Source organism: Trematomus bernacchii, unplaced genomic scaffold (assembly GCF_902827165.1).
Source record: "Trematomus bernacchii unplaced genomic scaffold, fTreBer1.1, whole genome shotgun sequence".
Taxonomy (NCBI): Eukaryota; Metazoa; Chordata; class Actinopteri; order Perciformes; family Nototheniidae; genus Trematomus; species Trematomus bernacchii.
Window position 1 is genome coordinate 12,089,251 of NW_022987698.1, and position 26,018 is coordinate 12,115,268.

The 26,018-nt window shown below is 41.8% G+C and overlaps 1 protein-coding gene across 14 annotated transcripts in view; it reads right to left on the reverse strand.

Annotated features, from left to right (window-relative positions):
- Nucleotides 1–26,018, reverse strand: part of eif4g3a (eukaryotic translation initiation factor 4 gamma, 3a) — a 62,559-nt gene that overhangs the window by 1,152 nt on the left and 35,389 nt on the right. For 9 of the 14 annotated variants that reach the window (XM_034139154.1, XM_034139157.1, XM_034139153.1 and 6 more), the window contains 20 exons: nt 25,877–26,001; nt 24,634–24,753; nt 21,126–21,284; nt 14,863–15,060; nt 13,518–13,664; nt 13,148–13,384; nt 12,210–12,314; nt 11,033–11,171; nt 10,235–10,374; nt 9,277–9,367; nt 8,011–8,128; nt 7,678–7,901; nt 6,356–6,468; nt 5,171–5,343; nt 4,053–4,178; nt 2,929–3,010; nt 2,623–2,721; nt 1,905–2,051; nt 1,543–1,624; nt 1,278–1,424 (listed from right to left, as the gene is read on the reverse strand). In XM_034139154.1, the coding sequence (XP_033995045.1) occupies nt 1,278–1,424; nt 1,543–1,624; nt 1,905–2,051; nt 2,623–2,721; nt 2,929–3,010; nt 4,053–4,178; nt 5,171–5,343; nt 6,356–6,468; nt 7,678–7,901; nt 8,011–8,128; nt 9,277–9,367; nt 10,235–10,374; nt 11,033–11,171; nt 12,210–12,314; nt 13,148–13,384; nt 13,518–13,664; nt 14,863–15,060; nt 21,126–21,284; nt 24,634–24,753; nt 25,877–26,001 (2,772 nt within the window). The remainder of the gene's footprint in view (nt 1–1,277; nt 1,425–1,542; nt 1,625–1,904; nt 2,052–2,622; nt 2,722–2,928; nt 3,011–4,052; nt 4,179–5,170; nt 5,344–6,355; nt 6,469–7,677; nt 7,902–8,010; nt 8,129–9,276; nt 9,368–10,234; nt 10,375–11,032; nt 11,172–12,209; nt 12,315–13,147; nt 13,385–13,517; nt 13,665–14,862; nt 15,061–21,125; nt 21,285–24,633; nt 24,754–25,876; nt 26,002–26,018) is intronic. The other 5 variants (XM_034139156.1, XM_034139155.1, XM_034139158.1 and 2 more) reach the window with 2 other exon arrangements.

A 26,018-nucleotide genomic window follows, 5' to 3' on the forward strand; every position in this document is an offset into this window, starting at 1 on the left:
AAGTTGAAGAAGTTTTATTAAAAGTCGGGCCATTTTTGAGAAGATTGAAAAAATATATATATATATTTGTCAATGAATTCAACTGAGTTTTTGTTCTTTTTAGCCATCAGATTTGAAAGTCCATTTCAGTCAATCTAGTGTAACCAGAATATCAACATGTCTTCTAAAAATCCCCATTGTTGTCATTGTTACCTTTAACTTAATTAAAAAAATGTAATCGGATTACTCCCGACTGTGCTCTTTGCCGGTGTTACGTAGAAAGCGGAACTGTTGCATTCATAAGAAACCTTCTATAATATTTCTTTAGTTTGTCCTCATTAACAATATTTAAGCTCAGTAAACAATATGCATACTGAAATAGTCACAGCAAGTGTGAAATTATGTTGGCGGTGTCTTGTCAGGTAAAAAAGTTTGTTGACAACCATATTTAGTCATAGTTTGTCTTTAGGGAAATTAACACCAGTCATTTTCTTTGCACTGAAAATGATTCCTGATTTGAGATGAGGCTATCTTAAACATGACTTTCCATTCTGCTGCAGTAACCCCCCATGAACATCTATATTATTACATTCATTCAAAAGATCCAGTGGAGGCATCCTGCTGGTGCAGATGCTCCCCTCTGAGGAGATGCCCTCTGGGGGAGGTGTGGACAACTGTTTCACATCTCAGAGCTTTAAAATAAATACATTTCCTGAAGGTCTTTTACTTGTAAACCCTTTCAAGGTAAATGTTTTTGTTTGGATTGTGATTTACTCTATAATTATTAATGCACGTTTATTGTACTCTGTTACTGCTTTGAGCTTTAGTATTTATGGTACTTTGTGTATATTAGTATGTCATTATTAAAATTCTGGCTTTAGTGAATACTGTGCCGTCTGTCCAATGCTGTAAGCTCTCTGAGGATAGTTCCTAATGTTTGTTGTAGTGGAAATACAGTAGATATGACATGCGGACATCCATTTACTGGTCATGATCGGTACTATGATTGGTTTAACAAATATAAAAACCAGGTATGAACACTAATGTGGTTTGGGATTATTATGCATATATATGTTTTAGTTTTTTTAATTTCATTTAAAAGGTGTAATAACATTTTAGCTCAGGAAAAACTTGATATGGTTTGACGCAACTTAAAAAGTAAAGACTATACATTTGATCTATTATTTGTATTTGAATGTTATAACTTGAAAAACGACTCAAAAAACTAAGCTGAAGGAATATAAATCTTAGTTTCCTCCTCCCACCTCCTCCTGATGAAGCTGAGACGCAGCACTTACTTGGAGGCTGATCGAGTGCGACGATCAGCATCTGAAGTGCATAAAGTGCTTGCAGCTGTCGCTCAGTGTCTGAGTTAAGGTACTTGAGTAATACAGGCAATCTCCTCTGGATGATGGCCGTGTCCACTCGACAGTTGGTGTTATCATCTGTTCGGTGAAGCGAGAGGCAGAGTGAGCACATGCTTGGCACAGAGTAAATATTGCAATCAGCGGCACCATTTTTTTAAATTAGACGAGTCTCTCCTCCAGGTGGTGGAGTGCTTACCTTTCACTGCTGCCTTACACACAGCTGTCATCAGAGCCCTCAGGAAGGGGGACGAGCTCATCTGAGAGTCATCTAGGTTTGCCTGGGGGAGAAAGACAAAACACATACAGTTTCACATGGCTTTGAAAACGGCCTATGAAAAGGTTCAGTGCCAGAGTTCTATGGGTCATTGATTATCAGAATTCCTTTATTAGTCACGCAGCCGGGAAATGTACAACATTACAGCAAAAGTGACATGGCAGATAATAACTAGCTAGCATGTTAAATATAGAGACAAAGCAGACACTGATAAAAGGACCACCCCTCTGAATTAAGGCACACAGCTTACAAGGTTTAATGTTTTTCTTTGCCACTTCTCTTACCTCTACCCAGTCAAAGATCTGCTCGTCGCTGGCCATGTCCTCCAGGAGGAGTCTCTCCAGCTGCTGACTCAGCTCCTCAGGAGAGTAGATCCTTCCGGACAGAGCCGTCTCCGGACTGGAGCCGTCCGACAGAACGAACTGGAGTTTCTGTATTAAGACGAGAGGACATCAGTATGATGGGAAAGTGCCAAAAAAAAACATGATCAGGAAATGAAAAGAAGAAGGTGGAGGAGAAACGATGGAGAAGGGGACGGGAGTATAATGAGGTGACTTATTGGGATTCAATACGATTAAGAAAACTGTAAAGTGGAAAAAGTTAATGAAATGTTACTTAAACATTGAAAAAACAATATCATAAGACAAGAATAAGGAGAAACTATTTCAAATATATGAGGCACATTTGATGAAGCTCTGTAGATAGAGTGGAGCCACAAACATCTAATCACCCAGCATCCAAACATCTGAGGAAACACTCAGTACCATCTTAAGCAATATTATGTCATGACAACTGTTTTGCAGCACATTTTTGTTGTTTTAAGTCTTCCTGTGATTCCTTAATTAAATGTATTTATTATTGATTATATTTGTATGTATTCATTATTTTGTTCATTATAATATTGTATTCAAAAACAATATAAATATATATTTATTTTTTGAAAGATATGAAACTTTGTAACTCCCAGTTACTCAGTAAAAATACAATTATACAAAAACCAACCTGTTGTGAGATGAAAGCCTGGACGTCCTCCCCCTCTGGCAGGAAGTCGGTCCAGTTGAGGCCAGATTCCCTCCACAAAGAACCCACAGTCCTATGGCTCTGTAGAGACCAAAGAGACAACATCGCACATCTGTTCTCTGAAACAACTCATTTCTGTCTGGTGTCCAGGACAGGCCGAAAGCCAAATGTGCCAAAACAGGCTAAAAAACCAAACGGCAAAATAACCTGTTGAATAATACCCAGAAGTCCATTCCATAATGAAAGCAGGTAACATAATTACAAAATTGAAAATAAAGTGTTGCTTACCATTTGTTTGCATAGTATGTGCAGTATTTCAGAAATTAAGATCCCAGCTCTTCCCACAGGAAGCAAAGGTTTGCTTAATTCACTGTGAACAGACCAAGACCACAGATTAAATGCAATCCTCCCTTTCACTCATACAGAAGAATGGCGAAGTTAAATAACACATTAGGACACTCACACTTAATACATTATACTGTGCAACTCTAAGTTCCTGTTCAAATTTAAAATGTCTCCAAAACAGGACTAAAAATGTATCTTGGAAATGAGCACAGGAAACCATAACATAAGCTAGAAAAAAGTAAAGTATCAACTAAGTAATTTTGTTCATTATGAAAATATTGATCAGATTTCCTGTGACGATAAACAAAGTAAAAAAATCTTAGCTACTTCCTCCACCAACCCTGTGTCACATTTTATCCTGAGCAAATGCACCACATTTAACCCTCCTGTTGTCTTCGGGTCAAATCTGACCGATTTACTACTTTCATCAATCATAACTCTTTTGTTTTACATTCGATTACATTAAGGCTTTATGATATCCTTCACATTAGACATTTGAACATATAAAATTGCTGATCACCACTTTCATTGAATTTTGGATGATTTAGTCAACTTTGTAACACCCATGGTGTTCCCGGTCAAAAATGACCGCCATAAAGAAAAGGAATTAGTAACCATCCGGATCAGATAAAACACACACACACACATACACACATACTCTAGATGTGCCCCCCCCCCCTTATGTGCCCAATCCCCCCCCATGTGAATCACACCTGGCACACACAAACACACAGAACAATTTGACCCATTTCCTGCTCTTATGTGCCCATCCCCCCCACATGGATCACACCTGGCACACGCAATACATGTTCAGTGTCTATTCTTTGTATATTTACTGCAGTTTTTCATGTATACCAGTAGTCTGATACAATATTTACAGTTTGAAAGGGTGTTAAATGAAATTTGGTGATGGTTCATTGTTTTTGTGTTAATGTAATAGCAGTTAAAACAGGACCGGTGAAATTTGACCGCGAACACCAAAGTAAGGGGGGGGAAACGAAGACAATAGGAGGGTTAAGTTCATTTGTATTATATGTTCTCATTTAGTTTTGGAGTAAATGACTAACCTAAAGAGCCCTCTCATAGAGAAGCCCCCCTCCTTCAGCACGGGGCTGAGCAGCTCGGCCAGGTACAGCCAGATGTGGGGAATGTCGATGGCCATGTCGTCCGCCTGCTCCAGCATGTCTGCAAACCTAAAACAAAAAGACACACTGGATCTTTATATTAAGAACTATATTACTGTTCCTGTACTCTGGAAATAGACAACTGGGATTGCACATGTATTGTAAGTATAACCACAAATTAAACACAAAGCTGCTAAAATACACATTTGATTATATTTGAGAACCTATAATATGTTGATTTATATTCAAATTCATTTAAAATCATGTCAGATACACGCTTTTAAGTTTTACAGAGCTGTAAACTGATTTACAGTATCAAACCAACAGCTAACCTTCAATGGTGTTTTCTTTTAAGTTTACAGAGTACACTAAAGAAATAAAATAGGGTTTTCCCATTTTGTGTCCCATTGATATAGATTAGCAACATGTTTGACCTACATGTCCAACATGACCTACATAACCCTAACCCTTCAATACGGACGTTTCCTTTCAATGTGTTTCTAATGGGAAACCACTTGATGGTGGTTTTCCATTAGAAACACATTGAAACAGATTTCTCTAAAAGAATAATGAAACGTGGCCAAATTCATCTCTGACCTATTTTCAGTTTCTATAGATCTTTAGTTACTGAGGGAAAGCAACACAGCCAGTGACAGATCCCAGGGGAACACCTTTAGTGAAAACATTTAAGTGCAAGTTTTTACTTTTCTTTTCTGGTAGACTTTCAACAAAACACTGAACAGGTCTGACAATCTCCTGGTAGAAAGTTGCGGACAAACAACAATACAGACACAATTCGAGTTTTAATTAGTGACAATGGATACTTTGAACAAAATCAAAAACAAGCAAGAAGTGCTTGTTGGCAGGATACAGAACAGAAAGGCTGCAAGAGATGTCAATGAAGTCTGATGAAGCTGACAGGAAGTGAGACTGAAAGTAAATTAAGATCATTTAGAAAGACACCATAACAAAAGAGGCTTTCTGGAGAGTTAATGATCAAGCCTTGTTCACATTATGTTCTTGATTGAGATGTGGAGTACATTCAGAGCAGGTGAACTGACCCTTTGTGGAACTGGGCTCTGGGCAGAATGCCGCGCTGCAGCAGCTGGAAGAGGAGCTGGCCCATGTGGTCCCGGGTTATCTGACTGCGCTCCAGCGTGGACTCCACCCCGATGCGCACAAACACGTGCAGCTGAGAGCTCAGGTCCAGCTCGTCCACACACTGCACAGCCTCCTGGGGACACAAGGGAATGGGATTCAGAATGAGTGTTACTGGTAGGGATGCTCCGATCCATATCGGCCGATACTCACTCTCTGCCGATTGATCGGTGCTCTCTAAAAATGCAGATCGCGAGAACCGATCGCATGATGTAAAATGATGACGTAAAATGATGACGTAAAATACATGACACTTTTCTCTGTGCGCGGCAAAACAAGCTCGCCAAAACGGCTTCACCAGTCTAGCAGTATTTTAAGGTGTCCGAAAAAGACAGTAAAATAGCGGTATGCAACGTGTGTGTGAAGCAGAAATCCTGCAGCTCCACCCGTTGTGACGGACCGGTGAGCGGAGCGAAACACACACTAAGAGTTAGACCTAACACACTTAGCTATTTGATCTACCTCTGGAACAAGCTAAACTAGTTATAAATATATTTATTCTTCACTGTCGGGTCACTCATTACTGGATCAGTGAGCTGCAGGAGATACTGACAGGCTGTCAGGAGAGAGAGAGGGGGAGAGAGGAAAAGAGAGAGGGGGAGAGAGAGAGGGGGAGAGAGGGGGAGAGAGGAAAAGAGAGCGCTTCCGCTCATTTCTCCCGTGTTATTATCCAAAGTGAATGTAAACTTGAATAATGTATTTCATTTGAATGATATAATTATGTTGGTTGTTGTTTGTGGAAGCTCCAGTGAATGAGCCCCATTAACTGAGTTTTAAACATGACTTTAAATGGAAGATCCCCATAGGCCCCGCCCACTCGATCGGTATCGGCCGATACTGATTCCGGCGATCGGCCCCAAAATTGGCGATCGGAGCATCCCTAGTTACTGGTAAGAGAAGGGAGACTGAAACACAACATGCTTTTGAATTATGTTGGTTATTGTTGCAGGCTCAGTGATAAAGAAGAAACAATCATTGATTTCTCATTAACATCCTTCTAAGCACCAAGTTTGTTAACTTACATTCAAACATGGCACCTACTAAACAGGGATCTAATGTTGGATCTATCTTCTTGTGAATCTCGGTACCTTGTAGTCATTTATGTGCAGGAACTCGTCGATGATGGACTTGGACTTCCTCTCGATCTCCTCCTCAGAGAGAGCAGGTCTGTCTGAAGTCGGGACCACTGGCTCAGCTTTCACTGTTGATCGAAAAAAAACGACAATAAAAACAGTGTCTGTCTTGCCCCTTTCACAAGAACCGCATACGTCGCGCTTACGTCGGAGGCGGGGGCAGGGACAGGGGCGGGATTAACCTGAGCTAACAGTTTATGGCGAGTACGGCAAATACAAGTTGTAACCAGCAGTAGCGCTGAGCAAAGTGACTAGAACGCAACCACACACTTGTAAAAAAAAAAACACGCTTTATAAAGTCAGGCAACACTAACCAGGCTTCGTGTGATTCTGTTTATTTGTACCTTACTTTGACCATCCGTTCGCTGTTATTGATCATTGTGGAGAGCAGGCAGACGTTTTGTTTGTTATTATAGCAGCTATCGGATGGAATCAATACATGGGCTGCACAGGTTGTCATGTCCGACTATCACAAGTAGAATCATAATGAAAAATACGCCGGTAAAATGGGCCTGTAGAAAACGGCTTAGGCCACAATAGGATAGCAACAAGTAGTCAAGATAGTCAGTTTAGCTTCGGTTGCTATGCTAACATCACCCATTTTATACCAGAGAAACTTTCATAACAGCGTTGTGATGCCAAACAGCGGGCAGCACTGCAGCGGTCGGTAAATGCCGCTGAAACACATTAATAAACAATGAACCACGGCTCTCTGGAGAAAAGTATAAGGGTTGAGAAGTAGTTATTGAATTGAATCTGGCTTCGTATGATTAATAGCAACACGATCATCGACCCGACGTAAACGGTGACGTCATGACGCAGCCGCGGCAGCACGAGTCGGGCTCTGGGCAGTGTGAACAAAACGGGGGCTGAAAAGAAAAACCGGTTCCGAACCAGAAGAGCGCTAGCACGGAGCTAGAACGGGAACCGCGTTGGTGTGAAAGGGGCATCAGAGGGGAGAGCAACATGAAGATCCAGGTCTGATCTTCTCTGTATGAATCACATTTATTCGTCTATTTAGATTAGTATAAGTATAATCATCACAGATTATTAGCAGAGTCTGTTGAAAATATAAACTAATTGATATCTTTGTAAACTTCTTTTGTTTTCAACCTGCAGTTGGTAATACATTCATTACATCCAAGATTTTTGGATATAAAATAAAACCTGTTCATGGCTTAAAATCATAGAGCTCAAACATCAGTGTGTTGCCTCTGAAGTTTATATTTAAATATGATTTCCATGCGTGTCCGGTGTGCTGCAGCTCTGCCCCTCACCCGGCTCTCTGACTCTGCGCTCCGGCTCCGTCTTGTCCTCGGTGACGCTCGGTCTCCGGGGCTCGGCTCCCTCTCGCTCCGGCTCTCTGCGCGGCTCCTCGGGGGTCGGACTCTCCAGCAGCTCCTTGGAACTGCCTCCCCTGGTGAAGGGTCCGGGCCGTGACGATGGAGGGGTGGAGATCAGGGGCTTCTCACCGCGGTCTCTCCCCACACTGCTACGACTGCTGGAGGGGAATAAAGGAAACAGTTTTCTGTATCCGGGGGAACGATCAGAAACACACTGAGAGGCCAATCTCAAGAGGTCAGAGACAATTGATTGATGTTGATCTTTACCTTCCCAGAGTTCTCCTGGGGTCAGCGTCTGTGTTCTGTGGAGGAGTGGTGGAGGGTTGAGGGGAAGGAGTAGACTGCAGCGCAGAGTAACGGTTGAGGCCGGCCGTCCGTGATAGTTCTGTTATAAAGGTAAAAAAATAAAGCAAAATGAGCCGGTATTATTAGAGAGAATGTGTCACTTAAAACACTTTATATACAATAAATATTCTCGATTAATATGTCTAGAGAGGAAGAAAATCTCCCTCCCTCCCGACTTTTGATATTTTGTAATACTATACAAACCTCGTACAATGCATTTCATTTCAATTTATAATATGATCATACTTGACAATATCAACCTCTCTGTTTTCTGTTTACTTATGTAAAACCATGAAATGTCATTCCAGATATGATTGGACAACACGTCACATTTTGTTAGGACATGCTGACATCTTAACCTCACATTTAGGCCATCTATAATCTATAATAACACAAACATGCAACCTCTTTCCATTTTAATCTAAAGTTGGAAAAACAGAGGTTTAATGACCCATTTAGCATTATTTTAAAGAAGTTTACAATGATTTCAACTCAAATTTGGATGCTTGTTGAACCAGTCAACAATCGACCTCATCGAGTGATGAAGAATATTTAGATTGGATGACTCACAATACAAAATGTTTATTTTATTATAACTCTGTTATAAACTATTTATATATATATCATGCTGTGAATGGATCTGGCCCTTCCTACATCCAGGACATGGTTAAACCATACACCTCAGCACGTGCACTCCGCTCTGCATCAGCCAAATGGCTCGCTGCACCCTCACTGCGAGGGGGACCCAAGTTCCCATCAGCAAAAACACGTCGGTTTGCTATCCTGGCTCCTAAATGGTGGAATCAGCTCCCCATTGACATCAGGACCGCAGAAAGCTTACACACCGGCAAAGACTGAAAACTCATCTCTTTCGACTCCACTTCGAGCAATAGAATTGCTAACAAAGCACTTATATACTAACAAAGGACTGGCTTATCTAAAGCCAGTTGAGTAGCACTTGAAATGTTTTGGCTCTATGAAACCTGATGTACTTATATGATTCTGTTTTCTTCTAGTTTGTATCTTCTTGGTTGAATGCACTTATTGTAAGTCGCTATGGATAAAAGCATCAGCTAAATGCAATGTCATGTAATGTCATATTCACTGTCTTTTCTGGCCTGTAAAGATTGCCAATTCCTGCTACTGCAATGCTTGGAGCCACTGTGGTCTTGCTTCAGATAATCTTACCTGAGTCACTGGCCTTGGCTCCTCCACTGCTGCCCTTTACCCACGTGACTTGAGCCCGGGGGCCGAGCTGGATCTTTTCATCCATTTGAGGCTGCAGGAAGAGAATAGTTTAAGAACGAGCTGCAAGCAAATGTGGAAAACTGACAGCAAAGGCGAATGAGGAAATCATTTCAGTGAATGAGCGAATGAGGAAATCATTTCAGACACGATATGCGACTTAAACCTACAAGATTGTCTAGATGTTTATTTGTCTAGATGATTATGTCTGAATAGACATAAATAATACACATATGTGTGTAAATAATGATTGCATGTGATACCTTATCCTAACAATCTTCCTAAACTTTGTACTCTGATTGAAGATATTACTCAAGAACACATAAAATACAGTCAGTAGTATGCAGCATATAACATGACTTGTCATAAAAGAGAAATGAGTGTTTCCCTGAGTCTGACTAACACTGACAGCATGGTGAAATTCCTCCTGCAGGGGGAGGTCTTGTTTACAAAGCAGTTCATCATGATTCCAGCAGAGGGAGAGTGCATAACTGAACATACACCACAATGATGTAGATCAGATGAGGGACAGTGTTTGAGTACACATGATGAGCCACAGGATTCCTCTCGGTGCTGTATAAACACTTATCTGCTGTGTACAGACACTTTTCTACTGAAAGAACAACAACCACCACTGGTGCAGGAGTGGAAAAACACTGGATGAATGTGAGACAAACTTGTCACGACACGAAGAAGAAGCGCACAGATTTAATTAAATTACAAGGCAGACCTGACAGCATTCAACCAAGACTCAGTGTTATGAAAAATGGCACATCAAGACTTTTTTTGTTCAAGTGTTGATGGATTTGATGAGTTTATAATTGGGCTTCCTCTGATATAACTGAGAGGTGTGTTTGTCCTACTCTTTGAATCATTTGTGAGAAGAAGCAGCTGGTCTCACCTTGGAGATCTTTGGGATCTTGGTGGGGTCGATGGTCCTGCTGTTCTTCGTCACGGGCACAGTGTTCCAGGTCTCTTCTCTCGGCACGCGCGGATCCCGCTGCTCTCTCTGATCTCTCTGATCTCTCTGATCTCTTGGATCTACGAGGAAAGAAAGACACAAGGACATGTAAAACACTCTTAAAAGGAATTTGGATTCCTTTTTTATTTAAAAGAATGAGCTGTTTAGAAAAGCAACTACAAGAAATGGCTTAAGCCAGTCTCCCCACCTATAGAAGACTGGTATGATATTATGTATGATGTTGTAATGGACATGATAACCTTCTTCATGGTGCCTCTGCAAATTCATTTTGGTACATTTGGCGGAAGAAAATGTATATTTACGAGAAAACGTCCTTTTATTTATTTTCAATCACAAATTAAGCACATCCCATGTTCTAATATTATGTTCCATGATTAAATTGTATTAAGATTTAAAGATAATTCAGTATATCAGAAGTATATATAATATATTTTTTTATTAAATAATAATCAGTGATAATCTAATAGCGTTTGAATTCATTGAAAGTCCAGTGACAGCTGACAGTGAGACGTTTTTGACCCCTTCGTGCTAAACATGATGAAATATTAAAAGGCCTGCTAACAGATGGGAGGGAGTGGGGGGGGGGGGGGGCTTCCTGTCTGCTGTTGGGCACAATAGCATCTCTGCAGGCTGCATGGACAGGAAGGAGGCTTCCTGACTCGCTGTAGCCGTGCCGATAGCACTGTAAGCCTTAAAGAGGATTTAGGGCGGGCTGACCTGTCCGTCTCTTGCTGTCCTTGGAGAGAAGCTGCTGCTGCACTCTCCTCTGCTCCTCCTGCTCTTCAATCTTTGCCTCTTTGTGGATCTGCTCGATGGTTTTGGGGCCCTGGTCGGCTCTCCTGGACACCCAGTTGTGCTGAAGAATAAGAACAATAATCAACAGGAGTGTCAGATTTTCCAACATGTCCTTTTCCTGATCAGAACCATTTCAAATGAGTCCAGATCATTCCTTAAACATCGGGGGATGTAGGGTATTATCATAGAAGATATATCAGCGCAGAAATATGAAGTTGTCAAGTGCAGAGGAATAATCTGAATTCTAAGACTGATGAATGAGCCAATGATCTGAAGTGACTGAAAGATGTCAAGCCTTCATTGGTTATTATTAATATGCGTTTCAATGCAGAATGCGGATGTTCAGACTGCAGCACAGCAGGGCTTGAAGGATACAGTGGCATTGATTCAAACAGATTGTGTTTGTTAAGTTAATGTCAGAGAATTACAATGCAGGTGTTCCTCTAATGTAAATGCGTTCACACGACACTAAACAGGTCCTCTTGATCTGTTTTTCTTCGTTCTCATTTCGTCTTATGTTGGGTGCCCAGGAAATACCCATGTTTTTAGTTGAACTGATCAGGACAAATGAAGTACATTTTGTTACATAAGGAGGAACAGTGCATCAGATGTAAGGCACATACCATCTCCAGCTGTAGCTATCATTCTTGTAGCTTTGTATTTTTAAATTGACATTATACATTAAACAGACTGCTTCCAAGATCATTTACAAGAACATATTAAATACAATGTCCACAGAAGACATTTGTGTGGGAGAGAAACTCCCTCTGGCGGGAACTTTGGGATTGTAGCGTTTGCAAACCATTAACATGCACTGAAATCTATATATAACACACTACAGGAAAGGGAAATACCCAAAAAGCATAATAGGTCTGTAAGAGGTTCTACAGTGTATTTGACTAAACAGTTCTTCTTCCCCATCAATCTTTCTGAAAAGGTGTTGAAATTCAATAACAAGAGCAGTAGTAGACTATAGCAGAATATGAGCAGAATACTCCGTATCAGGTTTCAGGAGGTCAGAGAGATCAATGTAACAAACCTCATGGTGAACCAGAGCTGACCTGAACATAAACAAACATCACAAAGCTCACACACTCACCAATCTCTGGTCTACAATGTCCTGTAACATAAACCGTATCCGAGATGACGTCTTCCTCTCCTTGACGATTTTTTCCATCTGGTTAAAATACTGATCCATGCGAGGCTGAAGAAAGAGAGATAAGAGGCTACTTTGAGACATGGAGTTATTTTCTCTATTTCATTTGCTGTTTCAGGGATTTCCACATGATTTCACTGACCTGACAGATTGGTCAGCCTGAACTCAGAGCAGAGGCTACACTGGAACTAGAACTGACACAGCCATAATGTACACCCACAATTCACTTTGATGGCCTAACATTAAAACAGTCATTGTTTAGAAAATGACCAGATAAAAAGGAAATGTCCACACTTTTCATGAGGTTGTCCGTTCAGTGTTGACTGTAAATGGAGTAAATTGAAGCAATGGATTTCTTAGTTTGTGAGATATTGACCAAGAAAGCTGAGTTATCCTGCGTGTGAAGCAGTGCCGATATGTACCATGATGCATTGGGCACAAGCTTCTGTTGCGAAGACGGTTCCCACCAGCAGTATACAGAGGCACAGCTAATGCTAATGCAGCCTCTCTTCAGCTGATCCTCTGGCTAGAATGAACACAGCTGAATGTCCAAGTCAGCCAAACTACTGTAATATCTATCCTTATCCATCACATCCTCTGAGGTCATATTTTAGGACAACATTTTCGCTTTTGGCAACAACTTACTTGTATTGCAAACTAGCATTGTGTTTAACAAAACAAAAAGATTTAGCAGCTGCAAATTCAGCTTTCATGGTCAATATTGCACGCACTGAGGAATGTATTGCTATGAACTGATCAAAACTGATTCAACAAAAAAGAAAAAAGGCACATTTTCCCTTTAACGTGATGAAGTTCTCATTGAATTGAATTGTTGATAATTTCTGGCTAATACAATAAATCAACTATCTTCTCCTCCTCACCTTGGCCTTCTCAAAGTCCAGGTCCTTGCCGATGGTGGTGAGCAGCCTGCAGAGACACTCCAAAGACTCCTCGTCGTGGTTCTTCAGCAGCTTGACAACACAGTCGTGCATGATGGCCTCCGTCAACATCTTGAGCTTAAAGAGCTCGCCGATGAAGCGGATGTTGCCGATGGAGCGCCGCCGGGCCTTGTCCTTGGCTTCCCTCAGCTCCACCTGCAGCCGCTCGCGCTCTGTCGTCTGAGGGGAACAGGGGAACATTAAACAAATGCTTACCCTGCAGGTTATTCACTAAATGTCTTTGCCACAGTTTCATTCCCTCCCCCGTGCATGAAATCGGATTTCACACTCAAGTTATTCATGGGGTACATACCGATGCAGCAGAGTCCAGCTCTTTCTGCTTCCTCTCGAACACCACGTCGTCCACCTTGTCTTTCTCAAACTCCTTCTGGCAGCGGTTTAGCAGCAGCTTGCGAAAGTTCACTGTGGTGTTAGGTTTGTCTGTCATGGGCACCTTGAGCTGCACAGGAACACAAGTAGAAACACAAGTTAAACATGGTTAAAGGTTTAGTCACTTTACGTTGAAAAGTGACTTTAATGTATACTTTAAAGCCCTAAATAGTGTATGAATGCAGGCTAAATGTATAGTTAGGGTAACCATGGGTAGCTCTTTTTTTATTGTATTTAAGTTACCTCATTAGAAAAATGCATTTTAGGTGAATAGCATTTAAAATACTTATTATTAAGGTCACCTATTGTGCAAAATCCACTTTTAATGTCTTTTATACATAAATATGTGTCCCCTCTGTTTTAAGAGATTCTGAAAGTTTCAGGAAAACATATTCCCTCTCTTCTGTCCTGATCCACCGATATAAAAACCTGCCTGAAAATGACTTCATCAGAATTGGGGCCACTTTGTGATGTCACAATGTTTTTTTTGGGTTATGCAACCATTAACCAATAACCAACCATGGTAACACCCGCCCACCTTATCACCTGAATCCCCTCCTAGAACACCATTGTGTTTTTAAAAAACAAAACAAATGCATCCATAGAGGGTCGTGAGGAGTGGCTGCTTATTTTCATCTAAAGTAAAAGAATCAGCACTTTTGAAACAGGGCTGAAACAGAGGGGATTATGGGATGCTACAATGCATGATCTGTTGCTGGTATTTGGAGCCAAACACTTCAGAGACATGTTTAGTATATATCTGAGACCTATAATATATTTTTGAAAAAGAGTATAACAGGGGACCTTTGAGTTATTAATCCTTGACTTTATATTTGACTACCAAAACAGATTTAACAACAAAACAATCCTTCTTTCAACTCCCTCTACTCAAGATAGTTGAGGGTAACACATCTTACACTCTCATTTTGCAGCTCATCAAAAAACGATAATGTTCCCACTATGTCATCACATTGTATTGAACTGTGTTGTATTGCACAGCATTATGTTGCATGGGGCAGATATAAATCTAAACCCATCGATCTGTTTGCAGCCGAAACATTTAGAGACTTGTTGACTGAACATTGAGATGCAAATTGGATTGCATTTGGGATGCACACACAGAATAAACTGCACAGTCTGTAAGATTAAGAAAGTTTGCTTATAGTTGTACTTAAATGCCCCTGTGAATGCACCCTAGTTGAGGTAAGCTTAATGTTTCACTTCCTGTCTGCTTCTCCACCCTAACACTGACACAATGAGCTGCTTACCGTGGCGAGGCAGCGGCACATGTTTCCGTAGGCCGCGGAGAAGCTGGGCTCGTCGATGGCCTTCTCAAACACCAGGTCGATGACTCCTTTGAGCCTCTCCTCCGTGTCGATGGTCAGGTCCGTCACCTGCTGCATCAGCTGGTTGAACTTCTGTGGCGTCAGCTTGTTCAGGATGCTGCGAACCTTCTTGAAGAGCTCCTGAGGGGAATCCGTCATAATAACGACATCAATCATTATTTTTTACGATTCACCTCGGCATCTATAATGTTAGTTTTCTGGTTCATATTTGTATGTAGTGTCTCTCCTGTGACATGTCTCCATGCTTTAATGCACAAAAAGCTCTTTGTTTTCCTCATACTGCCTGTGCTGCAGCACCTCTTTTCACCCTCCGTCTAAAACCAGAGCCCAGTCTGCTCTGATTGGTTGGATAGCTGGCTGGCTCTGTTGAGATTGGTCAAACGCTTAGAGATGTCCTAGCGTACAATGTGTTGGAGCACTAGCCAATAGAAGCGCAAGTGTAACATAATGATGTCACTGTGTTACAAAAGTAAACAAAGCAGTGCGTTTCAGGCAGAGGGGGAGTGTGTGGGAGAGAACTTTGGGATTTTAGCCCTTGCAGACCAGTTACATGCAAAAAAACTGATATAACTACAGGAAATGGAAAACCCCCAAAAGCACAATAGGCCCCATGAAGTAGTTTCCTCACCAATAGAATATTGCTTTCTTTTTTTTTTTTTACACTTATGCTTTTATTGAGTTTTCACAACAATAATAACAGAACAAGAAAACATAATACACACAAATCAGTTGTAAAATAAAGCACAATAAATACTAGTTGTCTGAAGACCTTCAATATTCACACATACCGTACAGGATTGAATTAGTCATTCACTTACTCATTGGTGTCAACCATGTAAATATTCCACTTTTCCCATTTCCTATTGAATGCATTCTCTTGGATTCTCAAAACATATGTCAGCTTTTCCATGACGAAAATATCTTGAACAATTTCCAGCCACTGCTCCTGAGTCGGAGCGTTCACATTAAGCCAATTCCTAGTTATAGCTTTCTTACTCGCTGCAAGTAAAACCTTAATCAAATATAGATCGCCTCCCATCACAACATCCTTAATGTTCCCAAGATACATCACCGGGCAGGTATTTGGGATTCCATAACCCAAAATAATTTTGACAACTGCATTAACCTTCTCCCAATATGACCTTATCTTTGTACAGTTCCAGAAAATGTGTGAGTGGTTAGCCTCCATGTTGCCACACAACCTCCAACACTGTTGCTGTACACCAAGTTGCCTGCTCTTTATTTTGGGTGTTATGAAAAAGCGAGTCAGGTTCTTCCAGCAGAATTCCCTCCATACTAATGAGTTTGTGGATGTAAATTGCGTCTCGAACATTTGAAACCATTCTTCCTCTGAAATTTTAATTTGTAACTCTACTTCCCATTTTGCTTTTATGTAGATAGTCGATTCCCCCCTGTTTCCCCCCAAAGCCTGGTAGAAAGCAGAAATTATCCGGGACCCCTTCTGCTGATACGCATCCACAATCACCCCAGTTACAGTATCTACAGATTCATCTGCATTCAGCTTTATCTCTTTTACAAAATAGTGTCTTAGCTGCATGTATCTAAAATAATCCCTGTCTGTAATACCATATTTTGCCTGTAATTCCTGAAAACCCATCAATTCACCCTTTTCTGAAACCGTACACATTGCTGTTATGCCCTTTTGCACCCATTCTTTGAATGCTGGATCGTACACACCTGGTTTAAAATTGGAATCGTATGCAAACCACCTCAGCGTGCGTATCCCTCTCTTTAATTTGTATTTTGCTACTACAACATTCCAGACCTCTAGTGTAAACGCAACTATCGTATTAATTTCACCTCTCAGAGCCTTCACCAAATTCCTATCTCCTACCAAGGCCTGAATGTGGTGACCCTGTACCTCCCTTTCCATGGCTTTCCATCCAGACTCATAATCTGGTCTACACCAGTAGGCCAAAGGTCTGAGTTGGGCTGCATAGAAGTATTCCCTAAGATTTGGTAAAGCCATTCCCCCCTTACTTTTAGGCAACTGAAGTGTCGTAAATCGTATTCTTGGTTTTTTACTATTCCAAACAAATCTAGAAATCATCCTGTCCCAGGTTATGAATTTTTTTTGGGGAACATCAATTGGAAGAGACTGAAAAAAATACAGCAGCCTAGGTAGGATATTCATTTTAACCGTTTGTATTCTGGCACTGAAGTCTAAAGGGAGGGTGGACCACCTTTCTACATCCTTTCGGATATTGTCATCAATTTTGTTATAATTGGCTTCAAACAGGTTGGAAAATGTTTTGGTTATAGTTACACCAAGATAAGTCATTGTTTTGGAATTCCATTTTAGGTTATATGCATGTCTAATTTGTTGGGATGGGGAATAATTGAATGAGAGAATTTGAGTTTTTGTTACGTTCACTTTATACCCTGAATAGTAACCATATGTGTCGAGTAGGTTCATCAGGTTTGGGAAACATACATCTGGTTGCTCAAGGAAAACTATAACATCATCCGCAAAAAGCCCAATGATATGATCTTCCCCCCCTATATTGACACCCTGCAGGTCTTCACTCTGCCTTATTGCTTGCGCCAATGGTTCAACAAATAAAGCAAAGAGAGTAGGAGAGAGACAGCAACCCTGTCTAGAGCCTCTCTCCAGCTGAATCCTATTGGACAAACTCCCATTTACTTTGATCCTAGCCGTAGGTTCGTGATAAATAGTCTTAATACACCGAATTGCATTTTCATTTAAACCAAACCTCCTTAGTACTTCATATAAAAAAGACCAACTGACACTGTCAAACGCTTTTTCTGCGTCCAGACTAACCAGAACCATACTCGTGCCCTTTTTATGCGCATTGTCTACGATATGGAGAGTCCTTCTGATATTGTCTTGTGTTTGGCGTCCTCTAATGAAACCAGTTTGATCTTCATGAATAAGATCTTGCATAAAAGTCTCAAATCTTTTACAGATAATTGAGGTAAACAGCTTGTAGTCCACATTTAAAAGAGAAATTGGCCTATAATTTTTACAGTGGTCTTTGTCTTTGCCTTCCTTAGGCAAAATGGAAATAATTGCTTCCCTCCAAGATGGGGGAGCCCTGCCTTCTTTAAGAGTCCAATTAAAACAAGACAGAAGCAGAGGTGTTAGCTCCTTCGTGAAAGTTTTATAGAACTCTGGTGGGAACCCATCGCTGCCCGGTGATTTACTGGTCTTTAGCCTACTGATTGCAGCTTCCAACTCTTCAACTGTAAATTGCGACGTAATGGTGTCATTCTGTATCTCACCTATAGATGGCAGATCAAGAGAGTTAAGAAAGTTTCTTATTGTGCTTTCATCAGCTAATGGTGGATTAGAGTAGAGTGTCTTATAGTATTCTTCAAATATTCTTTCTATCTCATCTGGCTCATATAGTAGTTGGTTAGTTTGGGGGGTCCCTTGTTCTATGAATTGTATTAGAGGCTTGCTGTTTGCGCAGGCGTCTAGCCAGGAGTCTAGCTGCTTTTGAGCCTGATTCATAATAAGACTGCTTTAAAAACCTTGCCTTTTTTTCTATTTCTCCTCTAAGGATCTCATTTATCTCCCCCCTTGTTTCCTTAATTTGTTGTAATGCCGATTGATCCCCTGTACTCTTATGTTTTGTCTCCATTTCTCTCAATTTTTCTATTTTGTATTTGTATGTGGCTAGCCGGGCCTTTTTTTGTGATGCTGTTAGGGCGATCAGCTTTCCACGGAGAACAGCCTTCAAAGCATCCCACAGTATCCCAGGGTCCACATCCCCATTATCATTCTCCTCTATATATATTTGTATCTCTTCCCTTAACTGTTCCACGGTCGCCTTATCATTCAAAACACCCACATTGAGCCTCCACACTGTATTCTTTTGTCTACTGTTCAGATTTATTGACAAGCTAATCATATTATGATCCGAAACATCTGCCACCCCGATTTTACTCTCTGTGATCCTGTGACTTTCACCCGTATTTATTAAAAAGTAGTCAATTCTGGAGTACACAGAATGGGGCACTGAATAGTGTGTATAATCCCGTTCTAGGGGATGAAGTTCCCTCCAAATATCAATTAGTCCCATTTCCTGCACTGACGCATTAACAAACTTGGTCAGGTGCTTCTTGCTATTTTTGTGACTTGTAGTGTCTATGGTATGATTCAGGACCACATTAAAATCCCCTCCACATATCAAAATACCCTCAGTCTCTAATGCAATGACGTCAAACAGATTTTTAAAAATAGATTTGTTACTCTCTGGGGGGGCATATACATTGACCAATGTCACCACTGCATTTTCAAGCTTTCCTTTCACTAATATATATCGTCCCTCTTTGTCCCTAACTTCTTTATGGAGTTCAAATTTAACTGCATTTGAAATAAGGATAGCCACTCCCCTCTTCTGGCTAGGTTTGTAAGAACTATAGAACGTATTTTTAAAACCAAAGCGTTTTAATTTTTCATGCTCCTGTTGAGGCAGATGAGTTTCTTGTAAAAATAGTACTTGGGCCTTTTCTTTTTTCAATTTAGCCAGGACCTTGCTCCTTTTAACTGGATTATTCATCCCATTTACATTAAGTGACACCACTTTTATATTATTGTACGGCATTTAAATTACCCAATCCTTTGCATTCACAAAACTCCAGACAACTGAAAACTACACAGACCTGAACATCTGGCCCACATGTAGTGAACGTAGAACGTAAAAAGAAAAACGTAGACTTCCAAGGTAGGGTGATTCCTCGCCACCCTAAGTCCCCGTTGGCAGGTAGAGGGGAGAGCCTCCTCCTGAAGGGCCCCTCACTAGAGGTGAAACACGCAGTCTCACGCATCCTAGTAGTCCAACAGCATCTGATAGCATTTATATAATCCAAATGAAGTCGTGACAAATATATACAGTGAATATATAATATGAATCAGTTAGTCCCGGGAGGGATCCGCTCATACTCTTGTAGCCTCTTCCTTACTCTGCTCGCGGTCTCGTCCCCACCTGCACTACTCTCTCCGACGCGCTGCCATGTCTTGGTCTGGTGGAGACGCTCCATCTCCGGGTACAGCTCCGAAGCGTTGCGGTCTGGTATCTCCACGGAGAAACCTCTCCTCCTCAGCTCCTGCGCTGCATCTTGCGCACTGTCGTATGTGCGTGTTCCCGAGTCCCAGTGAATACGCATCCTGTCAATAGGTGTCTGAAAACGTATATTTTTCTCTTTAAGGACCCTCTTTATTCCCACGTACGCCTTGCGCTTCAGGACGACCTCCGTTGCATAGTCGTGATCGAACGATAGACGTCGCCCTTCCATCAGTATCTTTTTTTCCCAGGCCTTTTCAGTACCCTTTCTTTGGTGTTAAACTCCAGAAAGTTCACCACTATGGACCTTGGCGGTGCATTCCTTTCCGGTTTGCGAGCCACAGCTCTATGGGCGCGTTGTATCTGTAGGTTGGTGTCCGGTAAAGCGAGTTCAGTTTTCAAAAGTTGATCCACAAAGTCAGACATGGAGTTACCTTCCTTCTCTTCGGGTACTCCATAAATGCGCATATTATTTCTCCTGGATCGACCTTCCAAATCCACCAGTTTCCCCTGCATGGCTCTCTGTTCTTTCATTGATTTAATCAACGCATCTGACAGAGCCATGTTTACTGTCTCCGCCTCATCGATTCGTTCCTCCGCTTCTTTCAGCCTAGTTTCGTGGGCCTGGGTTAGCGCGGAGTTAGCAGAAAGTTTTTGGTAAATTTCCTGCTTCATATCTTCGAGTTCAGATTTCATGTCCCCCTTGATTTCTTCTTTAAGTTTGTTTAAGTCCACTTTATGCTCAGCCCTGAAATCGCGTATTTCCTGGAGCACTGAGCGCATGGTGTCTGCCGAGTCCTGTTGTGAGCTAACGGAGCTAACGGAGCTTTGAGCATCTTCCATCTCCGGTGAATTCTGTCTTTCTAGTTTGTCACCTTTCTTTTGACTTCTAGTTCTCTTTCCCCCTCTCATTCCAATAAAATTACATCGATTTGTATATTATTTGGCGAGTTAAGGGGGTTGATTTCCAATCGCTATCGAGAGCTAAAAATTAAGCAGCCATCTCACTCGCCTTGCTCACCGGAAGTCCAGAATATTGCTTTCTATGATTTTTTTGTCAAAGTCTGGTGCGGATGTTTGAAAAGCTCCTCTTTTGTGTATCTTTTCTGTGTGTTTGTGTATATTTGGCCGTACCTGTGTGTCTTGCACCGCAGGATCATCTACAACGACTTCCGGCCTCTTCATGATGGGTTTCCATGCATTCTCTGATTTCTTCAGCTGAATTTCATCATTAACAGGAACGTGCATGATGATCTTCCTGGGTGGAGGCCGCCGGGCCCCAATGTTCATAGGCTGTGGATGCAATGAAAGAATACAGCACGTCAATGTCATTTGCGATACTAGTTTCAAACTACACAATTTATTCCTTTACCCGTCTGTAATGAAAAACAACAACATATAACGCAGTAGCTGACCGTCCTGAGGCCTGTACTACGAAGCCGGTTCAACATAACCTGGATATGTTTGAGTTAGCCGGTTGGCCTAATCCAAAACAAACGCGCTCTCGCTAAGCGGTCCTACGACGCTGGTTATCAAGTGGATCGCTCAAGCCAGCCGTGTCCTATCTAGTTAGGTGCGCGTTCACATGAAAGGGGTGGTATTTGGAGCATTCGACCAATCACAAACATGGACAACCGTACTGACAGCGCAGCGCGTCATACTTCCTGAATGAAAAGTGAACTTTAATATTAGTCAAATATGAAGAAGTTAAACTTTAAACATCCATGACTTAAACACTTTATCCAGGATAAAAGCCACATAGCTGCACCTGCAAGGTGAATACAGCTGGTAAAAGAAAAAGTGTTTGAATGCGTACATTAATATCACTGCCCCGTCCAAGACACGAGTGGATCTGACTTTAATTACATTTGACTCGAGTGTTTCGTCAACTTAAAGTGGACTTATCATGCTATATTTGAATAATATAGTGTAGGACCATACCTATATAAGGCATATTTATACTTTTTTTTTTTTCAAAATACCAAACAGATCATGCATTTTAGCCATGCCTCATTTCGCTCAATTTGACATTTTTTTGCTCTGTTTTTGCAAGGGCTGATTCTGTGAGAACAGCACCATCTACAGGCCTGGCATATGTACTACAGCGTCTCCAGCGCTTTCGAACGGCAATGGCTGTGGCTGTCTCCTCCTGATTGGTGGAGTTGGCCCAATAGCCGTAGCGCCACTGTCCTGACGTCAAGACAGTGTTCAAATCTGGATCAGTTTTTATCAGATCCGTTGCAGCCCCTTTTTTAGAGATTTGGGTATGGAGGAAAATAGAGAGGGTTGTGTTTTCTGACACTTGGTGAGTTCCCTGGAACACCGGGGACACATATTCATGTTTAAAAGACGTACAAAAGTGCATTTTGCATGATAGGTCCCCTTTAATGTGTTGCTTAAATAATACTTCTGCATACAGTATGTGACACTGTGAGTGTTGCACGGCCAGATACGGCTCAAGAAGCTGACTCAGATAAGGAAATATATGATACATTATGATGTGATATGATATGAATGATAATGGGACACATCGACGTCTGCACTCACAGTGCCGCGGACTGTACTTAATGTTACTCTGATCCGGTTACTTACGTTGTGGCAGATATTTAAGTAAGCTTTCTTAATGCTAATGTTATAATAGTCAGATTGCTCTGAAGATGGGAGGGGATATTCTATTAATTTTCACGTTCACACAGTCAGTTGATTTTTGCCGGCCGTCTTTCCTGCAACGGCAGTTTTTCTGTATTTCCTCTATCCTGTAATATGACTTGATAGCTTTAAACTCCGCACACGGAGCTCTGATTGGTCAGCAGGCGGTGCTTTCACTGATGCCCCTTTCACACCGGCGCTTTTCCAGCTCCGGCTTGGAGCTAGAGATGGAAAAGCGCCGGTTTTTCCTGTTCACACCGCAGCGGCGCCGTGTCATAGCTCCGGAATGCGGTTCACTTCCAGCTCCAAAAAATTGTCGGTCTAGAGGCAAGAGCTTCGGAGCTATGACGCGGCGTCGCTTACGTCTCTCTAACGTCGAGGCGTGCAGGAAACTAAACCCACCTCCCCTGAACATGGGTCGACTGAAGAGTCTCGTCATGCCTGCCTACAAGCAGTAGCGCTGAGCAAAGTGACTAGAAGGCAACCACACACTTATAAAAAAAAAACACACTTTATAAAGTCAGGCAACACTAACCAGGCTTCGTGTGATTCTGTTTATTTGTACCTTACTTTGACCATCCGTTCGCTGTTATTGATCATTGTGGAGAGCAGGCAGACGTTTTGTTTTTTATTATAGCAGCTATCGGATGGAATCAATACATGGGCTGTACAGGTTGTCATGTCCGACTATCACAAGTAGAATCATAATGAAAAATACGCCGGTAAAATGTGCCTGTAGAAAACGGCTTAGCAAGTAGTCAGTTTAGCTTCGGTTGCTATGCTAACATCACCCATGTTATACCAGAGAAACTTTCATAACAGCGTTGTGATGCCAAACAGCGTCAATTCAGACTGACACACATTCACTTAAGGGGAACTGGGGATATGTATCAGCTGCTTGTGTGACAATACTTTAGAGCCGTGTGAGCTAACCCGGAGCTAACGGGAGAATAAACTCCCGTTGAAGAGCAGCCAGCACTGCAGCGGTCGGTAAATGCCGCTGAAACACATTAATAAACAATGAACCACGGCACTCTGGAGAAATGTATAAGGTTGGAGAAGTCGTTATTTAATTTAATCTGGCTTCGTATGATTAAAAGCAACACGATCATCGACCCGACGCAGTCCCCCCCCGTTGTTGTTGTTGTGAGCTCCGTTGGGGAGAAAATCAGCGATGTAAACGGTGACGACATGACGCAGCCGCGGCAGCTGGGCGGTGTGAACAGAGCGGAAGCTGAAAAGGGAAACCGGAGCTGAACCAGAAAAGCTCTAGCTAGGAGCTAGAAAGGGAAAAGCGCTGGTGTGAAAGCCGCATGAGTTGATCTCTTAGCCTGCAACCTAACCTGCTCCGGAGCAGGTTAGCCGCTCAGCATAAGTTATCATGGAGATCTAGCCCACTAAAAAGAGAACCAGCGCCGTAGGACCGGAAACCCAGAGTTTTCCCTGAAGTTAGCCCGCTCAGCGAAAATCCTGCTTCGTAGTACAGGCCTCTGGTCATTTTAACAACAATTGCCAATAATTCTTTACCGACATTTTTGAAATATGACCTCGGCTCTAATTAAATAGACCCTGCTTTGTCCAGAAGAACAGACAACTAAAATGCTTTTCTGCAACTGATTAGACTTATTCCATTTAAACAAATCGTTCTGACAAAAGCAAAACAGTGTTAAGAGTGGTATATTGGAAGTGTTCTCACTGGAATCAGCTAATGAACATTTATGGATGTTTGCTTAATTACCAACTGGAACAAATACTTCAAATTGTAACACATTATTCTCTGACTTTGAGGATCTTTTTTGTCTTTTTACATTTTTTAAGGAATTTAACATCTGAAAGACTTGTGATATCATTTAAATAACCCCCCACTCATTCAACTAGTTCTCTATTAAATATGAGGATATGTTAATACATTCAAATGTGTTTGAATTTAAGATTGCCTGTGGCTGCTTGAAAATCTGTGAGTGTTTTTTTTGTGTCTGCACGTGTGACTCACTGCAGCGCCTCGTCCTCCGGTGATCTGCCGGCCAAAATCTGCAAAGGCAGGTGTGAAATCGGGTCCTCTGGAAATCACCCTGGACTCCACCGCTCTGGATGGCAACTTGTTTTGGTTAATCTGCAGGACACAAAACATACACAAGCCATCGTCACACACACTATTACACACACATATGATGAGTTGAACAGCAGGGGGAGCAGTGATCCTAATAAGAGTAGGAATAGGGTGAAAGGATTCTGCCTGGGAAGTGTGTGAGTGTGTGAATGTGTGTGTGCATTTCTAACTCAGTGGTCCCTTAAAGGTGACCCGTAGCAAATGACAGTCGTACTACATTAACAGCTTTTGGTTTATGTATTTTCACTGTACTGGTGATAAATCATGCTTGGCGGGATCAGCTGGCCATTCAGAGAGAGAAGTCAGAACCAGATGTGGAGGGGAAGGAAGGAAGAAAGGAACGCAGGAGGGAGAGAGAGGCAGATAGTTGTGGGGGAGGAGAGAAGAACAAATCCAGCTCTTTGTCTTTCAGCTGTCCTTGACTTCCTCTGCGCTCTTTTCCCAGAGAGATTTCACTTTCTACCCTCAGAGAAAACGAGACTTTGGGATTGAACATCGCCGGTCTGGTGGTTGTTCTTTTTCGGAGAGGCGGGGGAGGGGCAAGCACTCTTAGCACTGCCAAGAGTGACATAATCGCAATGTGATTTTAATCAAAACAGCATTTCTGCAAGCCATATGCTCCACCCATACGTATGTGTGGATCGGAGGAATGAACCCAACTGTGTGCTGCATCTTTGATCCAGTGCACACAAGCTAACAGAGTAAAACACTGCCTGTTGCTATGAGCAACAGACAAAGAACCCTGTTTCATGGAGTTTATTCAGAACTAGGGCTTGAACTTATGATTGGTTTCATTATTAATTCATAAGATATATAATTGAGTAGCTTAATCGCTTCGTCTTTAAAACCCTTACAAAATGATGACACATTTTTCCAGAGCCCGAGGTGGATTTTAAAACTGCTAGTGTTGTCCGAATAACTAAGTCTAAAACTAAATTACATTGAAATGATAATGTTTGAAACAATTAAAAAGTGCAGCAAATCTTTAAAACTCAGAAGCGGAAACTACATAATTGGACTTAAAAGATTATTTAAATATCATTTGCAGATTAATGTTGCGCTTGGAGGTTTATGGACAGGGGTCTGACTATTTAATGGGCATATCTGCAGTGATCAGCTTTCTCACCTTGTCCAGCACCACGTCGCTGATGGGTGGGAGACCCTCAGGCTTCTGTATGCAGGCGGGCATGAACTGGAAGCCCAACAGGAAGTCCCTGTTATACTGACGCTTCCCACCGGGTTCAGCCAGGTCTGGACCACCAAGCAGG